The 18,491-nt window shown below is 44.7% G+C and overlaps 1 protein-coding gene across 17 annotated transcripts in view; it reads right to left on the minus strand.

The window, feature by feature from the left end:
• EMCN (endomucin) overlaps positions 1 to 18,491 on the minus strand; it is a 77,634-nt gene that overhangs the window by 46,362 nt on the left and 12,781 nt on the right. Inside the window, exon 1 of one of the 17 annotated variants that reach the window (XM_068681813.1) lies at positions 10,067 to 10,256. The exons of 14 other annotated variants lie outside the window; for them this stretch is intronic. In XM_068681813.1, coding sequence (XP_068537914.1) covers positions 10,067 to 10,091 — 25 coding nt within the window. In that variant the 5' untranslated portion in view covers positions 10,092 to 10,256. Of the gene's footprint in view, positions 1 to 727; positions 747 to 9,272; positions 9,891 to 10,066; positions 10,257 to 18,491 lie in introns of those variants that run through there. 2 more of the 17 variants (XM_068681810.1, XM_068681816.1) reach the window with 2 other exon arrangements.

Genomic DNA, 18,491 nt, shown 5'->3' on the forward strand with positions numbered 1-18,491 from the left:
GTGCAGAGTGAAGCCTCCAAAAACACTGCAGAAAGCTGTAACCGAGGACAGTGCAAGGAAAGGGATTCATTTCTAGTAACTGCTGTTATTTCAGTCCTCCCTCAGCGTTTCTGGAAATTATTTTAACTCCACTAGATGCAGTCCAACCCCCACTCAAATGGCACAAATACGAGCTACCCAGTACCAAGAGAAACGCATTGCCAGGAAAATTGCAGGTTCAGGTCAGGCACGGTTTTGCAAACAGAGAATTTTACCTGCTCTGTTTGGATAAATCCTACGAAGAGTCCTCCCTGCAGTACTTCCAAATTTATCAGAAGTATTTTGTTAAGATTGAAATTAGGACACAGAACTTCCCCCAAATCAAACAACAGCGCTGAATTGTGGCCATGGGTTAGTTGTGGGTTGTCTATAAATGGCTAGGCCATACTATGTTAACTAAAAGAAAAGAGCAAGCAGAGATTTTAGCAGAAACATAGGTGCTTCCAAAACACAAAACCTTCCCTTGGAAGAGATTTAGGGGCGATTTTAACAGTATGGTTTGAAGACATCAATTCAATCATTCCTATTCAGTACCACTAAGACCAAGATTAAGAAAATCTATAACTTAAACTTTCAAGAATTAAAAACAAATATTAAAGACACAGAAAATGCAAACCTGTTTTTTAAAAGTAATTCATTTGGTATAGCTAATTCCCTTTTCATATACACAGCTCTTCATGACTCATACCTTACATCTTTCCCCTATGACCATGTCAGCTATTTTTTGTAGGAATTCCGGTTCTGATGCAATCCAGGGGATGGCCAGAGCCGGTAACAGCGTACGACGAAGGTGGTGTTCAATTTAACAAAACCATTTGCAAATTTTGTGAAATTGAAGTAAGCCCTGAGAAAAAAGCACAACCTTCACGGCTTTTTATTTCCTCGGTGTGTTAAAGCAATACACGACACAGGACGTGGTTTGTAAAGGTACCTGCACACAACCATCCCCACCACAACAACGCCTGGTGAAGGAAAAGCCGTGTCCCTGATGACAGCCCCATGCTGGATCACCAAAAGCACAACGCTGCCCTAAGTCGGGCTTGCTGCTGACCCCTGGGCTGCAGGCTGGTATCGCCGGCTGGCAGCAAGACCACAGGAGAGGAAGGAAAGGGAGGGAGCCGCCACAATTTCTCCCACCGGGAACAGGACGAAGGCAGGAAACGAAACTTTGCTGCCGGCACTGCCCCGGTGCTCCTCCACTCCCCCGAATGCGGCACCAAGCATGACCCAGCACCAAGCTATGGCTACGCCGTGGTGGCAGGGATCTCACTGAGTGCCCCCGTGTTTCACCTAGCACCTGTAATCCAAACACACCGAGCTTTACCTCCCCAAACACGTGGCCACCAAACTCCGCTCCAGTTTCATCTCATCGCTTCTTCTATAAGCTCAGAAGAACTGCAGGCTCCCAGCCAAGCGCACCTAACTGCGATTTTCCTCAGGGCGCTTTCTGCTCCTGCAAAGAAACCTGGTGGATGTCTTCATTATTGTGTGCTAACGAGGGATGAGCACGTTGTTTGCACTCCATAAAGTAATAACTGTGCTCAGCATGATCGTCCGCACCCCAGCCCGCCTTGGACAAAGGCTCCGAGCTCCACGCTTCTCTTTATTTAAACCTGTTAAACCTATTTAGTAGGTTTTAATTAAACTCTTTAAAGCTATTTAAACCACCAGATTGTCACCCTTTGATGGTGATATGCTTGCCTGTCCGTGTGCGAGATAAAAGGTAGGAGTTCCTAGGGGTTGTGTTACAGGATGAAAACCCAGCTGCCACCCCCCTTGCGTTAGTCATGCCAAATCAATCTTAAAACATCTTTAATGGGCGCAGTTTTATACAAGAAAGAGCTTTTTGCATGTTGTGCATTGCTGAGTAGAGAAGGAAAAGGGATAAAAGGAGAGAGCAGGAGCATCAGTGCGAGCCACCCCTACCCAGAGAGCAGAGAGCAAGTGATGTTGTCCTCTGGGTAATGCTCACGGTGCTTTTTCCTTACCATGCCATCTGCAAACCTATTTTTGTTTTCCAAACAAGAGCGTGCTTGGGCAGAGCAGACGTCAAAGAGCACGAGGGGAAGCTGAGCCCAGGTCAACGGGCAGCTCTCCTTTGTGATGTGCCGGCGGTGCGGCCATCAGTAAAGCCATGGCTCTGTGGTTTCTTAGCCCTGTGCTAAGATCCCAGCTCATCCCCAGCAGCGTGACTAATGGTGTAATTCAGGAACTGAAAATGCCTCTGCTGCCATGGACTCATTTTTAGCACATCCGGGCCCAGCCCATGCACTCACTCCAGCCGCACCCGGTCCTGACAAAGGTCCAAAAACATCCGGAGCATCAAAAACCCGTTCCTGTCAGAAAGCCCCTGTGGAAACGTGGTGAGTTGCTTCAGTCACTGATGTAACTCCATGCTCAGCTGAGCCCTCCCTCACCTTTACCACAACACCCAGCAGGCAGGCTGGATGGTACCAGATGTATGAAATACCCCAAAAGGAAAGCCCAAAATGGGGATGGGAGTACGGTCTCACAGGAGTCACATCACAGGCAAGGATGAAAGATGTGCTTCGGAAAGATCTGGTTTCTGTCAGTGGTGCACACACAGATGAGGAAGAGCCCTTCATCTGCAAGCATCTCACAAAGCTGACTGATAGAAATCCAAAATAACACGGGCATTCAATCTGATACAATCCGGACACGAAACACAGTTGTTTTTCTTTACAAGCTTTAGCTTCCAAAGCAGGAACTCAGAAATTAAGTTGTTAGTAGGAGAACACCAGAGGCAGGGCTCAACACCAAGGACTTACGCTATCAAAGAGCATCAGGAACTGCAGCGGCAGCCCCACCAGCACCCACACCTACAACCAGCTTCCTGGTACAGCTTATTTGGGGTGCTCAGGCTTGTCCAAACTCTGGGTCCCAGTCAATGCACTGGGAAGTCATGGAGAGCTGGGAGCTGATCACCTCATGGTGTTGAACATCTGCAGGTGTCTCTTGCACTTTTATGGGCAAATAGTGCAATTCAGTTCCCTCTGAAGATTATGATTATTGCAAATCATTGTGCGCTTCCTACTCAGATCCTTCTGATCTTCTCCTTTGGCTGTTTCTTCCGTAAATAACCAACCCTCATTTTCCAGGATTTGCCCTTGAAAATAACAGAATCACAGAATCACACAGAATTTCTAGGTTGGAAGAGACCTCAGGATCATCGAGTCCAACCTCTGACCTAACACTAACAGTCCCCACTAAACCATATCCCTGAGCTCTACATCTAAACGTCTTTTGAAGACTTCCAGGGATGGTGACTCCACCACCTCCCTGGGCAGCCTGTTCCAATGCCTCACAACCCTTTCGGTAAAGAAGTTCTTCCTAACATCTAACCTAAAACTCCCCTGGCGCAACTTTAGCCCATTCCCCCTCGTCCTGTCACCAGGCACGTGGGAGAACAGGCCAACCCCCACCTTGATACTTTCTGCCAGTTCACGGAAAGGCAAGGTGAAAGCAGCTAGGGAGGATGCAGTGCACTACAAGGAAGCGTTGCTGTAAGACAAACTGTGCACTAGTTCACAAGTCCAGCAGCACCGGGATGCACCAGCCACACGACTCCATCAGCACTGGGAGCAGCATGCAAGGGAAACGATGGGTTCCCCTGAAGCCACTGGAACCAGAGCAGATAAAATGGGCTGAGAACAACAAATAAGAACAGTCCTGCACTGGGTAGCTCTCACCTCTAGTACCCGTGCTGTGTATTTCCCTCTCTGTCATCGGAGTGTCTCATGGATAGGGTTATTTGGCATTCATCTTCAATGAGTTCCTCCTCTTGTTATGCGCTAAAAGTTACACTGGCTGATTGTTCCAAGTGAAGCCCACAGTCTGGTAAATACATTGCTGCCTTCTGCACCACAGCAAAGACCTTAATAGACTGTAAGTACTTGCTCAAGTAAGAAAAAGCTTCCTAAAGTGAACCTGAAGCTGCTCTACTGCAGCAGCCTTTCAGCCAGACATCTATCACTTCCAAAACTTGCGTGTTTTTTGGCAAGGCAGAGTTTAATTCTGCAGAATGCCCAAAAAGCTCCATAACTGAAAGAATTATGCATTCTCCAGAAAGAAATTTCAACAGTCAGGTGCATAAATGAGTAAATTTCACCAAGTTGTATGCTGGCCCCAACTATTTCCTTCGTCGTGCCACAGACTTCTGCCTTTATGACTGTCTGTAGATGTCAAGGTGAGATGAGTTTTGGATGGCTGGGTAGGAGTTTCAGAGCGTCTGTGATTCTAGGGCAGTATTTTGGCTTCTGGGGACCCTGAATAACAGTGGAAGATGAATCATGAATCCTGCCAAAGCCACTGCTCATTCCCAGATGTGACACAGCTTAGAATCTGGGTTGAAAACGCTTGAATTTTTCACTTTGTCAGAGCAATCCCCGACTTGTTCCCCATTTCATCTCCCAATGCTTGGTGGTGTTTTTGCTTCCACAGCCTTTGAATGAGTTCACACTGATATTTACCTCACCTATATTGGTGTGATATATAATCCATGCTGAGATGAGGAGGGGTAATTCATCTATCAAAGAAAGATGACTTCAGAGTGTCCTCACACTGGGATAAACAACAACTTGCATATTAACATTTAGAAGGTTATCAACGCTGTATTTCAAATAAAAGCCTAGGCTCGATGTTGAGAATGTGAAGAAGTGGGAAAACTAGTAAAAAAAAAATTACGCTGGTCACTGCAAATAATTACCATGCAATGAATACATGCCTCAACAAAAAAGCAGTGTGTTTATAGAGAAGAATAATGCAAATTCTTGACCAGAAAGGTTAGTAAACATGCTGGCACTGTTTTCCTCAGACTAACTAAAATCCAAGCCTTTTGCTTTTCTTATCAGTTGTTGCCTCAGTCACCAAGCCTGTCAAGCCCAAATATGATATTAATCTCCTGCTAAGGATTATGAAAGAAGAAATCTGCAGGAAGCACAAGCATCTCATTAATATAATCAGGGATTTAATTAATTTAACCCTAAAGTTTTGATTACACTGACATTCCTCAAACCAAGTACGACCCTGAGCACTCAAGGCATTGAGACAGCCTGGATGTGCTTTTTGAAATGATCATACATCTCGGAGGAGTCTTCAGAGAGCAAGGCTGGCGTAGTGCTCCTATCCTGGCAAAACGTTTAATTTCATTAGAGAGATAAGACGAGGCAGAAAGGTTGCAGCAGATAAATATGATGCACGACCATGTGCCACCAGCTCTGTGGTTTCAGCAACCTGAGACACGGAGCTATCTACAAGGCACAGCTAACACCCAGGTACACGTAGTGCCACTGGAAAAAGAGATTAAGAGTTGTAAAAATTCTCTGTTGATAAATAGACCAGGATTTTCACCTGTACCAGACAGAGCCCCCCATCATGAGCAATACAAATGATGATGCTGTCCCCATGTGATTTTGGGGACTCACCTTTGGCCTGGCGTGTTAGCCTGGCTACCAAAGGGTACCAGTTAAAATTGCTCTCTTCCTCGGGTTGAAAGTTTCTTAAAGATTATTTTCATGTGTATTTTTACAGGTTTTTCACACAGACAGATACAGAAGTGACTGGACACCGTAATCAAGGTCCTTTCCTGTTTAGGAAAACAAAACACAATATAAGCCTTAGTGGATCTTTTATCCTAACTTGTAAAAGACTGAAGATTAATAAGAAATTTTGGGTTTAAACCAGATGAAAGAAAAAGATAAATAAAAAATAAAATAGGCTGGTAAGTTTTCAGATGAGACAACCATTTGTTGGTGCTGTTATATGGCATTATGCATCCCTAGGTCTGGAGCTGCAGGCAACATGCCCTTCAAATTCAGTTTCTATTTATTTTGGCTGCAAATCATCATCTCCTTATCAAGCAGGTATTAAGCCATCTGCTCCTAACCTCAGTAAATGCAGTAACCTTGCATTTGGGTATGGGGCTAAAATAAATGGTTTTCTTTTGTCCAGTAGCAAATACACCTTTAAAACCCATTAGGCAAAATTGGCCCACCATGAGACAGCTCAAAGAAATGAAATAGATGTGGCAGCAGGGAGGAGGGGGGAAAAAGGGGGACGATTGAAGGGAGGGGAAAAAGTCTGTACCGGAACAAAAACTCGATTAAAGGCTACAATAAGCTCCAGCACTACAATTTGATTTCTGAGAAAGCTGGGCTTGCAAACTGCTAGGAGTGGTGGGAACATCCAAAAGGTTTTTTTTTTCACAACAGGAAAACTCTCAAGACATTCAGAGTTTGGGTTCAAGCAAGCTAAAAGCACAAAAAGGCAGGTGGTTATCTAAACCCTATTGACATTTCCCAAATTTTCAGAGATGAGAGCGATCCAACTGCAAGAGCCTGGGCATTGCTGGTGTCTCCCAGAGCACAGCCATGAATAATAACCCAGAGTGAGGGGAGACCACAAGCAAGTTTTAACTGCTCAGAAAGGTTAAGTTAGTGCTTAATTTTAAAATTTATTTCTTTAAAGGACTTGAAGACTTGGAAGCTGAGAGCACGGGAGGCAGGAAAGGGAAAGACTATCTATCTCCTCTAGTTAACATTGACAATAGCAGAGTTAGGGTGAATGCAAATGTATATGATCACTACAGGAACCCTGCTCTGGCAAAACATCCCCTCAGGCTATCATAAACCACAGTGTTGTTGGGCTGGGATGATGGCCCAGGTGCTACAGCAAGCCCCTAATGAGGAAGGGGTTGGGAAGTGCCTACCTTCAGGTTGCTCCATGCGGTAATGGAGCAGCTCCAAATCATGGCATTTGGACCAGGCTCTCAGTGCCAAGTCTTGTTCCCAAAAAAGTGAAAAGCACCCTGGTTTCATTTTGTAGTGAAGAACAGAGGGCAATATGCTGGAACTGAGAGCCATGGGATGAGCATGAGGGAACTCCTACACTCAGCACATCATTTAGCTCTAAAAGGGGTGGAGAAAAGCCTGGAGAGCTGACGCAGGTTGTCAGGAGGCCATCAGCCTCCGCATATACTGGAGGCTGGTCTCCAGTACATACTGGTCTATACTGGCCTCCAGTAATTTGCTGGCAGAGAGCAGATCCCACCAAAAAGTAGGGACTCTGAGGACGCAAGATCCCAAGATGAGCTAGAAAACTACCAGACTAGTAGTACTACTACTAGAAACATCCCTCTGCATGGTTTGAAAAAAAAAAAAAAAAAAAAAAAAGGCAGGGACAGACAGCTTGTGTGCATTACATAATAAGGCTGCAAACCCACGTTATTACTTGTCTTGGGAAACTTTGAAGACAGAGACAAACTACCCCAAAACCTGGCAGAGGGAGTATTAAAACACTGGGGTGTGATTTGACCTTCTCTATATTTTACTGAGCTTAATATTAAAATACTAAAGGTGTTTCCAAGCAACCAGAGAAATGCCTTGCTGCTGTCTCCAGTGTTCAAACCAGAGAGCCCGAGCACGCAGGAGGCTGATATCAGCCTCCTTGTGGTCTTCAGAGGATCAGAGCCTGCTGTTACAGCCCAGACACACAGAACACTGCAACGATCACAAATAGTGGAAATCCGAAGACTTTGGACCAGCCTCATTTATCAGACAGTAAAACTGCTCCTGCTTTAACAGGTGATGCGTGGGAAAAGTCCAGGTAACCTGCTTTTAATTACTCATTTTTAGAGACGGCACAGAAAGACGGGAGCTTGACCCGATGATGCTCTTTTACTTGGGCAACGTAGACAGAGACACATAATCCAAGCACATATTCTTCATTTCCTAACGTGAATTTGCCAACAGAATTTCACTACCATGTTTACCTTTCGATAAAGTGTTTTCAAAAATACTTCTACAGAGCCAAAATTCTTCAGAGCAAACGTATCCTATGTGCAATTCGCTTATTCTCTGTCATCAGTTCTGCCCCGTTCACATCACGCAGAGGAGGGGAAAACCCTTTTTAAAGGAAGGGTAGTGGAAAACCGACAGAATTCCTCCCACCCCGCATGCTGCCTTCTGATAAGCTCTATGGACTTCTGTGTTAAATATGCTCCTTTTGATCCAACCCCACTTTGCTTTTCAGAAGTTGTGAAATTAGAGGTTCAACAATGACAGGAAGGCTATTTTTACTAGGAGTAGCAGACAGGGAATAAATAGTACCTCAACACAGACTTTTGTGGCTTGTACTTACTTAACATAGTTTTAAAAGCAGTTCTTTCTCTGGCACAACGTTATTTTTAATCTCCTGTATCGATGTTCTTTTTCAAAAAGCTGTGAGCCCAGGCTCACATAAGCTACATCACAAAAGATGTGGTAAAATCTAGACACATAATCTAAGCAAAGGTTCATTAATTGATCACTTAACCTGGTATTTTACTTATTTATTTGTACTTCTGACTCATAAAATCATTTACAGGCAATCCATAGGCATTTATGGAAGCTCTGGTTCTGAGTGTGCACACCAGAGGACCAGCAAATTAAAGTGCAGATAAAAACCAGATTTGACTTCAAATGCATCTTTTGACAAAGGTGATGATAGATTCTGGTCCTTATTACGGATTTTCTCACCCTCTCAGGATTTTCTAGCTAATTCCCCTTTAAAAGCACAATCTCCCAGGCCGATGAATAATGAAAACAGCAGTTCAATGACCATGTGAACACAGTAAAGCTTGATTAAATCTGTGAATCTCAGAATCACTTAAAAAAAGATACTGCACTCAGTAAGCAACATTGCCCCCAGGCTTGCATCCCTCATGATCTGGCACTTGATAAATGCCTTAAGTCCCCCTATCTTTTTGGGGCAAACCCAAGCTTGTTTCTCACCCCCAGCCAAATTTACTGCTGGCACAGAGCCAGGGACATCCATCAGGACAGGTTTGATTTCCAAATGCTCACAAAACCTGACAGACGTTTCAGTTTTCCCCTTAAAGCCCTCTCTCACCAACAGATGCTTTAGTTCAATGAATAAAACAAAACAAAAAAAAACACACAGAACAGAAAAGCTTTGTAAACACAGCTCTTTTAACTCCTCTCAGATAGAGGAGCTTCACGATGTCCAGAAAGAGGGCTACAGCAAAAAGCACGATGGCAAGAAAGTTTTTCCTAGAACACAGCTTAACTCAGGTCCTAGCTAGGACCTTCTCCTCCTCCAGCACACAGTCTTTCAATGACTACACCTCAAAAAAAAAAGAAAGAACACCCATCTAATGAAAGAAAAGCTTTGGCTCACAAAACAGCCTGCTGAGCTGAAAACAGCCAAAAACTTACGTCCCAGGGTGCAGACGCAGAGCGCAGCTAGGAGAAGGCAGGCGGTCCTCAGGAGATTCATGCTTGGTGGTGGCATCGTGGGCAGCGCTCTGTCACACAGCTGGGCAGGGAGTGCTCTCTCGCTCTGAGGCGGGCCTTAATTACTCCATGGAAAAAGGTGTGTAGAGCCTGTGCCTAGTCACTGCCCATTCCTGCTTATTTTGGGGACTTTGATAAAGAACAGGAGGAAACACAGCATACTCCCTCTGGGAGTTCAGCACGGAGGAGATTTATTGTTTCAGTCCTTACAGGAACTCCTTTTCTTTGGCAGCCGGCTGTGTTTTTGTTAATACATTATTTTGTTCTTCTTCGGCCAAGAGGTCAGGAAAGTTTCTCAACAGAGGCAGAAATTTCTTTAGAAGAGGCTATACATCACCGCCTTGCGTACTGCACCTGGGGGCACTGTCACAGGGGACATTTAGGAGCAGCGAAGGAGCCTGGTTAATAGGGGATAACACACTGAGGAAGGAGGGGCAAAGCTGGCAGCAAGAGCCCCCATCTACCTCCTCTTTGTGTCATTTTAAGTGGCCTTGGGCAACAACACAGCCAGCAGAGGATGTGTGCCAGCCCTGAGGGGACACCGGCCCAGGCCGAGTTCAGGCCCTGAACACTGTGCTCCGTGAGGGACAGGCTCCAGGCCTGCACACACCTCTTTGAACAACTTTATAAAATGTAAAAATTTCAACTAGCTGTAACAGATTCTGGTTTGTTAGCAAAGGAAAGATATATATATATTTAATTTTCTGCAGAGGTACCTGCAATGCTGACTTGCTGTGCCATGTGGTGAAAATAAAGTCCTCAAAGGTGGCTCCCAGCTGGGTTCCCTAGGGAACCCATGTAGGATCTGTCTTCTCCTCAGGTCCAGCTGACCCAGGAAACTGTGGCACCCCTTTTTCTTCTCTAGGGGACATGGAAGAGTCCCCAGCAGAGCTCTGGAGTCAATAGCTATCAAAACATCATCTTGCAGTGCTCTTATATACTGTGCCTTAATGACTTTCTGCAGCTGACGATAATTACTGACAAAACTTCAAACCCAATGAGAACACCATGCAGCTTGTGTGCTCATCTCCCTCTGTCAGCTCTCAGGAAAATTAAGAGGAAAACCTGACCTCACAAACAGCCTGACTTGTTAATACTCAGCTCTACTAACTCTACTTACTGTAGTAATTAAGTGTTTTGTTTGTGTGTTGTTTTTTTTTTCCTCATGATTGTTGCTCACTATAAGGGGAAGTTTTGGAACAGTTTCACATGCAGGAACTCCCAGGAGCTAAGCCAGTGCTTCCAACAGCGGTGCTGTTTTATTCATGTGATGAGGAAAACAGTAGCAGATCAGCCTCGTGTACGGAATAACTTTTGTTTAGTTAAAGAAATTACATTTCTACATCGTAAGACTGTGACACATCCCCTGCCTATTGCAGGTGGCAGAAGCTGGTGCTCAGTAGAAATCCGATGGTAGATACTGAATTTCTGGCACCTCATCTGGATAAGTATTTGCTTCGAGGAGAAATGAAAATCTGCAAGTTGTCCTTAGCAAGGCTAAGCTTTCTCCATCATTGGAAAGGATCTCACCCTAATACAGATTTGACTCAGAGCAGAGGTGGGCACACAATGACACTTTTCAAGTGGATCGGAGCACATGGCAGGGAGCTAGAGCCAGCATGCTGCTTTTATACTCTATTTGTGCCAACACAGGACGTGAATTTGGATGGCCCAGAAAACACTAACCACTGCAGCAGAAAGCCTTCAACCAAGAAGGTAAATCTGAACTTGGAGAATGAACTCATCCCAGGGTAGTGATGTTTCTGATGTGGTAAGAGGAGCTCTAACCTTCGACTTACTGCGCTGCCAAAATAGAACCTGAAATGTTTGTTCTAAAGAATGATACAGAAAGGAATTTTAGTGGCTGTAATGAAACTTCCTTAGCAAAATCTAAGAGCCTTGAGGACAGGATGCCTCCCCTGTTTTTTGAGAACAAAGAAACTGAGTGTTGATTTGCTTCAGTGGTGTTCATGCTGAGTAGCGGTATCTGAAGGAATCCTCAAAGCTGATGCTGATGGTGGTGGTTACCTGCAACAAAATGAGGGCAAAAAGTGTTGCAGCTCTGCAGTAGATACTGCACGTATCAGAGTGGAGCAAGATCCCTAAACTCATGCAAGGGAATAGGAGAGAAAGGACCACAGCTGTCTGCCGCTGAGTCAAGAAACCTGAATTGGACCTCAGAGGATCCTAAGGCAGCTTCAAGAGCACTGTGTGGCCCCCTAAGAGACCCCATGACATCAACAGCAAAGGCAGACAGCATTTGCAACATCAGACTTGGTAGGACGAGCATCGGCACAAACAGGAAGGAATAATAATAGGAATAGAAAGGGAGCAGATGAAAGAAATCACCAAAAGAAAAACTCTGGCCAAGCTGAGTTGCAGCTTCTGTCTTGAAGTATCTGGGGTATAGAAGAGAAATTCTCACTACTCTTGTCAATGGAAACATATTTTTTTTCTTGAAAAAGGAGCAGTTTTTATTTTTTCAAAGGTTTTAAAAATCTTCCAGAGATCTTTGTAGCAAAAAAATTATTCCTCTTTGTGTACAGTGAAAAAAACTTCTCTTTTCCTCCCTAACAGCAAATAAGTTTTCCTTGATTGAATAAATGTTTTTCTTTCTTTGCTCAAACTGAGAAATTTAGGTTCAGTGCCAATGTGTGCTTTGTTTTATAAAGAGAAATTTGGTCATCGGTAATGCTGCCAACTGTGGTATTACTGCCAGTTTTGGACTATCTGGAGTTTCACTTAGAGCCCCAGTACAAGTGTCTGTGTGACAGTCTCAGTTTCCACACTTTTTCAAGCAAGATTTTAGCCCTCATAGTTGCAGAAGAAAACTTGAAACATGACCACAGAGTACTCTAGAGAATGAAAGGAGTCTCTGTTTTAAAGTCTCTTTATTTTGTAGTCCAGTAATGGTTGGGTAGCCTACGTTATATATTTATTTTTGCCAGTGTGGTATTTCATTATTAAAGGGAAACCATTTACTGCCACAGTGGATTTGCAGTTAGAGATTTATTGGTCTCAGGCTGTATTTATATATTCTTTCTTAGTTCACATTGCTTGGAGCAAAACATTGCCTTCTTCTGCACAGTTCTCCTACGAGGTTCAAATAATCCCCTTCAGATTTAGAGAATGTAAAAGTTTTACATATTGTTCAATATTCTCCAAGCACGGCTGCGTAGAACAGGAAATAATATGGACAGCCATGCTGCATTGCTCTGGGCTATGAGCAATTTCCAATGTGGGTACGAAGAGTAAATTTGTCAAAGTTTTTACGCAAGCAAAAATAAAAAGATACACAGCCTTCAATGATTTTCTAAAGTGAAGAAACAAACACAGTGACCAAATTTGCCAGCCTTTCTCACTGATGCTTATTATTCCTTCCACTGAAAAAAGTAAGATAATCACATTTTTTTTTGCTTTGCTACATGTCAGCAAATATATTTAAAATGATATTTTATCAGAAATTACCTATGACTTACCTATTAACTTACCTTTTTATTTGTTTATACTTCCATAAGCAGGATTAATTTACACTGAAAAATGCCGTTGTAAACAGTATAGAAATACATTATTTAGTTCCATTCAATACATTACTTAGCTTCCATTCTTTTAAAAATCATTTTGGACAGTACTTGTTTTAGTCTATTACATGTATTAATATTTGAATATAGAGTAGAACTTTAAAGATCTTGAATATAGCTGTACTAAACCAAGATATTTTGATGGTCATATATAGAAGTTACTCAGAAAATTCATGCCAGGGGACATTTTAAAATGTAGATATTTTGCTCTGAATCTTTTATGAAAGCACTGGAACATACCAGCAAATAGAAATGTCAGTGCCCAACTGCCAAGTATTAAAGATCAGGCTTGCAAATATATTTAAGTATTAAAGAACCAAGATAGCCACCTTTCCTTTGTAGCACAGAAATGTTTAAATGTCATTGATTTGATTCAGACCCAGCCAATAATGTCAAAAATTCCACTAAATCTCTAAGTGCTTGGATCCCTTTATGTAGGCACTAAAGACCAAAACACATTTAGCCTTCAGTACTCTTTCCACAGAAGATATGTTCAAGACCAGAGCTAATATAATTACTAACTATCACACTTGAGTATTGCGGGATGAATTTTGTTTGTTTTTGTGTGTGTGAATTTTTTTTTCCAATACCAACAGCCTCTGTAAGGATATCTGTTACTGCTGAGCATGTTTTTTCTCTTCTTTCATACCTGGAACTCTACTGATGTACTACAGGGAGTGAAAATGTGCTTGAAGGAACAGCTCAATGTTTATTCACTTGCAGTTGACTCAGGTCAGGAACACATTTGAACGAATGCAGTTGCCACTCTGTTTGAGTGCCAGATTTCAAAGGATGCTGGATGTGTGATGTGGATACACGTCACTGTCAGTGGGCACAGCAGATCTGTGCTCCTGAGCTACCTCTGTGCATCTCTCTCTTACTCTGCACTCCCGTTGCTGCTGCCAGACAAGCCTGAGATAGAAAGAAGGCTCTGCACTTACACTGTTCACCATCCTGTCCCTGAAAACCGTACTTTCATCCTGATCCATGTTTATTTCACAATCTCATGAATGAGTATCACTGGAAACAGTCCAATTTTTGTGCCCAGTCCTTATTTTCCTAAGCCAGCGGGCAATGCAATTTTAATAGCGCTGCAATTTACCCTACACCTGTTGACCAGGTTCACTGGCTTCAGGAGTTACTAAGATCCCACCAGCGTGCCTGAATGCTGTACTTGGCTGTTTCCTTTGGCTGTGGTTGTCTCTTAACTTTGTGAGGTCCCTACCTGGAGATGCAGTGTACTCCTTAACAACAAGGGTCCTTCTGATGATCCAGTTCTAGGTCCATTCCTTCTCTTTTTGTGAGTTACTGGGGTACAGGTATTTCCATCTTGTGGGTCAGAGAGGAGCTTAGGCATAACTGTAGAAATAGAGAGAAGAAAGTTAGGGGGGGGAAATGTACTGCTGCCCCAAGTCCTTACGTATGGGCTGGAGGAGAGTTGGAGCACAGACCACAAACAGTCATTCTAGGGATAAAAAAAAAATTGTGGGCTTGCAAACTTGAGCAAGGAACTTCATGTCATGTAAAGACTCACACGGAATATGTTTATAAGCTTTGCATCCTGTCCCAAGCTAGTGAAATGGGAAACAGTGAGTCAGTCTCAGGTTCTCATGTTATTTGAAACGCATGGAGTGATTACACTGTTGGCTGTCTCAGAGGAAACAAAACAGAAATATGCTTTTGAACCATGCCTTAATTTTCCAAGAGCCTGAATAAATCCAGCCGCTATCTCTCCAGATGCATACCTCGCCTTCACTGCGGTAAACTGCCATGAGCTCATCCTGCTTGGGCCCGGTTAGAAAATACTCAGCAGAACAAGGCTGCGGTGGTCCTCAGTGCTGAGAAGCGAGCAGTACCTTCTGTTCCAGCTGCACTCGTCAGCCTTCCTGGGCATGATGCTGAAGGACATGAACCTTCTGCCGAGCTGAGTTTCTGCGGCTTCCCTTTTTCCATTTGCCTTCCTCTGCACAAGCAGTGGAAAAATGCATCGGGTTTCTCGTCAGTCCCACGAGGGGATACTCTGCATGTTGGTCGGTGTAAGCTATAGGTTTAACTGCCTCAGCTTTGTTTTCGGACCACGAGTGCCAGAAAAAGAACACATCTTAGAGCATTATAAAATATCTGATTATAAAGTGCCCGTTGTACCTAAACACAACACAGTATTATGGCTTTCTCAGCAGCCAACACTGCGGCTACGCCAGTATCCAGGCATCTGCTACAAATCCATGTTTTCATCCACTCGTAAAAGGAGACACTGGGTAAAAAATGTGTCCAGGTTCCTCACCTCCCAGTTCTGCTCCTGTCCATAAGTGCTGTGAGACCTGAGCATCTTGAGCCACTGCTCGCAGCACCCGGGGACCTCCTGAGGTCGGGACTGGGGCTGGAGAAAGGGCACGCTACAGGGGCTTTGGCAGCCCTGCAGGATTTGATGTGGAGCAGAGAGGGAGTGTGCAGGAGCTTCCTGACAGCAAGGAGCCAGAATTCACCTATTACGGACCCGAGGCCAAGTTACACTCCAAGATAACTCATAGGAGATGCTTTGCTGTGCAGCACCAAGATCTTAAGGCAGCATCTCTCTGCTTGCCACCTTTCCTCAGGCTCCTTTTGCAGTCATCTGCCACCTCGTCCACCCCAACCCTCAGCATCCACGAGCTTGAGATCTCTGTGGCTTCGGGGCGGCATGCAGAAGGGCTGGTGCTGCTGCTCCGCAGCGCCTGGCTCCCCCGGCTCTCATTCCTTTGCTGTATTTCAGACATCCTGTTGTCGCCATCGGGGCGAGCCTTGCTGGCAGGCATTTTTTGACACATGCACAATACAATGCGTGTCCGGTCGGAGGTCCGATCTGATAATAAGGAAACTGCGCCGGCAAAGAGAAGGGGGTAAAAATCCCTGGGTGGTGTGCCAAAACATACCCCCAGTATTTCGGCTTCCTCGCAGACCGCCTATCTGCCCCTCTGCAGATACCATACACATTTTCCTGTTCTCTGCATTTCCACTCGCCGACTTGTTCAGAAATACAGGGGGGATTCAATTCTTTCCATGGCATGTCGCAGTTAGGCAGCAACAGGGCGACCGCAAGCAGAAGCATCTTGGGTGCCTGCTAAAAGCAGGGATTGCAGCTTACCTACAGGTAACTGGAAATCTCACGGATTTTTCTCACACACGCATGGTTTTGCTGAGTTGTTGTATTTCTGGGCAGTTCGTCATCAGGAATATACCGATTCACATCCATCCCTGCTTATGCTAACCCAAATTTTTGATTAACCCAGGTGTTAATTAGCTTTTGTCATCCCCCACGGACACGGGGAGCCCTTTGCAGAGCCCTGCTCAGCCTGTGGGTGTTTGCCCATGGCTGGGGCCAGTCGCTGAGGGTCACAGCATGCCATGCAGAGTCAGAGCTAGCTGAGGTGGCAGCTCCTCAAATAAAACCAATCAAACCCGTGCGTTAACACATTTACAGCCAAAAGCTGTGATGTAGCATGCTGTATCATTGCATTTACTGCGGTCAATTCAATGAGAGAACAAAACTGCTCCTTTGCAGGTGGGGCAGCAGGGGTAACACCGCACTGACAGAAAGTTCAGTTCTACAGAGAAACTTAAAAAAATATGTTTTTTTTTTTTTTAAATTAATTGGTATAACCCTTTGTTGTGATCTGCACTGCGCAACAGAGCTGTGCAAGAAGAGACTGCTTCGACACAGCTCATCGCTGCTGGGAAGCACCAACATGAATTGGGTCTGCCGCGTTCCTGAGGCCGCTTGGATCAGGTCGGTACTCGAAAGCAGAAAGCATCGGAAAAGGTGCAAGTGCTTCAGGAAGTAATAGCCAGGCGGTAGCGCTGCTCCAGCAGATTCCCAACCAGCCAGGGGCGAGGGGAGCGATACCTGGCTGACGATCCACGGCCAGCCCCTCCTTCGTGGCCTCCTCCTTGTGACCAAGCTGCTTTATGGCCGCCACCCCTCACTTTTGGGGTGTGTGGGGAGTCACTTCAGTCCTTTGGTTGTGGGTTGGTGTTAGAAAGACTTTCGTTTCCCCGTGATCCCGCTGTTTGGCTGGGAGGCCCCGGGCTGAGTCACCAAGCCACCTGCTGCAAAACAACAGGAAGAGGCACAAAATCCTTCAAGAATAACAATGGCTGGGAGGTGTCTTTATCCAGGGTGGATTGCTGGCTCCCGACAACATTTGCAAGTGTGTTGGAAATACACTTCGCTCAGGCCGTATTTTTCATCTGATGTTCTCTCCTAGAATGGATTTTTCTCCCCCAAAATCTTTCAAGCACTGAGTCACAGTAGGGCTGACGGAAGGCTATTTGTCAAGCTGACTGGTTTGTGAGTTTCGCTACTTTTTGTTAGAAGATTTATTTGATGGAGGATTTTTTGATCATCTTCAGAGCTGCCCATATATATTCTTCCAGTGTATGTTTTGGAGAGTAAATAGCAGGACTTGCTAAGGAATTGAACAGAAAATAAAGTTTTCTGTTGTTCAGTGAGGCCGGATCTGCTCTCGTGTCAAGCCTACAGGGCAGATCCAGACCCTTCCAGACTGGCCTAGCTCTGCTCCCACTGCGGTCAATTAAAACCAACAGCAACAACAAAACCCTCCACCAATTTCAGTGAGCAGCATCAGAGAAGATTACTTTGGAAAAATCTGCTCCTACCTATTCCACCCCTCTTTCGGCAACAGCTTAACAGATCTGTCCCTTGAGTGCATAAAGGTTATTCTTACTGATTTCAGCTGGACTTTCGACATACAGACTTATAGATGGGAATATTCATAGAATCATGCCCGTGTGAGTAGGATCCCAGTATTTCTATGTTGTGTGAAGCTCCTGCAGCCCTCTCCGGCCCCATATTACATTCCCACTGCCTATCGCTATGCTGGCCTCGCTCAGAGCGGAAACCGCAGGGAATTGAGGTTATCTTTATTTTTGTTGGGCTTTAGCCCAATTTGTGGGACAGAACGGAACTCGCAGTTGGAAACAATACCACCACCAACAGGAAGCTTCTGTCACATCAGATCTGGGACTGAATTAGGTGTGAACTTGCTGAGCCACTGGCCTGTGACTCTCTCTGTGAGTCAGTACAGGCAGTAGTAGGTGGCAGGTTGGGAAGGATTTGCTTTAACAGATAGGGTGGATGTGATTTTCTGTGTTCCAGCTGCTCCTCATAGAGGAATCAGCGGTCGCTTACAACATAGGACCTAACTAATGCACAGCTGACTGAGTAACAAAAGAGGACCCTGTTGGAAATGGACTTGTCACAGTCATTAACAGAGAAGATACTCACACTAGCCTGGACTGTTCTCCCTGCTCTTTGCCCCTCCTGTAACGCCACGGAGCTAAGAACTCAGCTGAATGCTTATTTTGTCTTGCTCTCACTACTGCAAACCATTTAACATTTTGTCACGCAGGTCTCAACACTTTTGATGTGTCTTCCATTTCCCTGCAAAGAGCACCGCGTTTATTTCTGTTGTTTATTCCTCCCCCCCCCCACTGTTGCATCTTCATACAATCAAATTTCATTTCTCCCTTTTGTACCTGCTCTGTTAACATGTCTGTTTTT

Source organism: Anas acuta, chromosome 4, assembly GCF_963932015.1.
Source record: "Anas acuta chromosome 4, bAnaAcu1.1, whole genome shotgun sequence".
Classification (NCBI taxonomy): domain Eukaryota; kingdom Metazoa; phylum Chordata; class Aves; order Anseriformes; family Anatidae; genus Anas; species Anas acuta.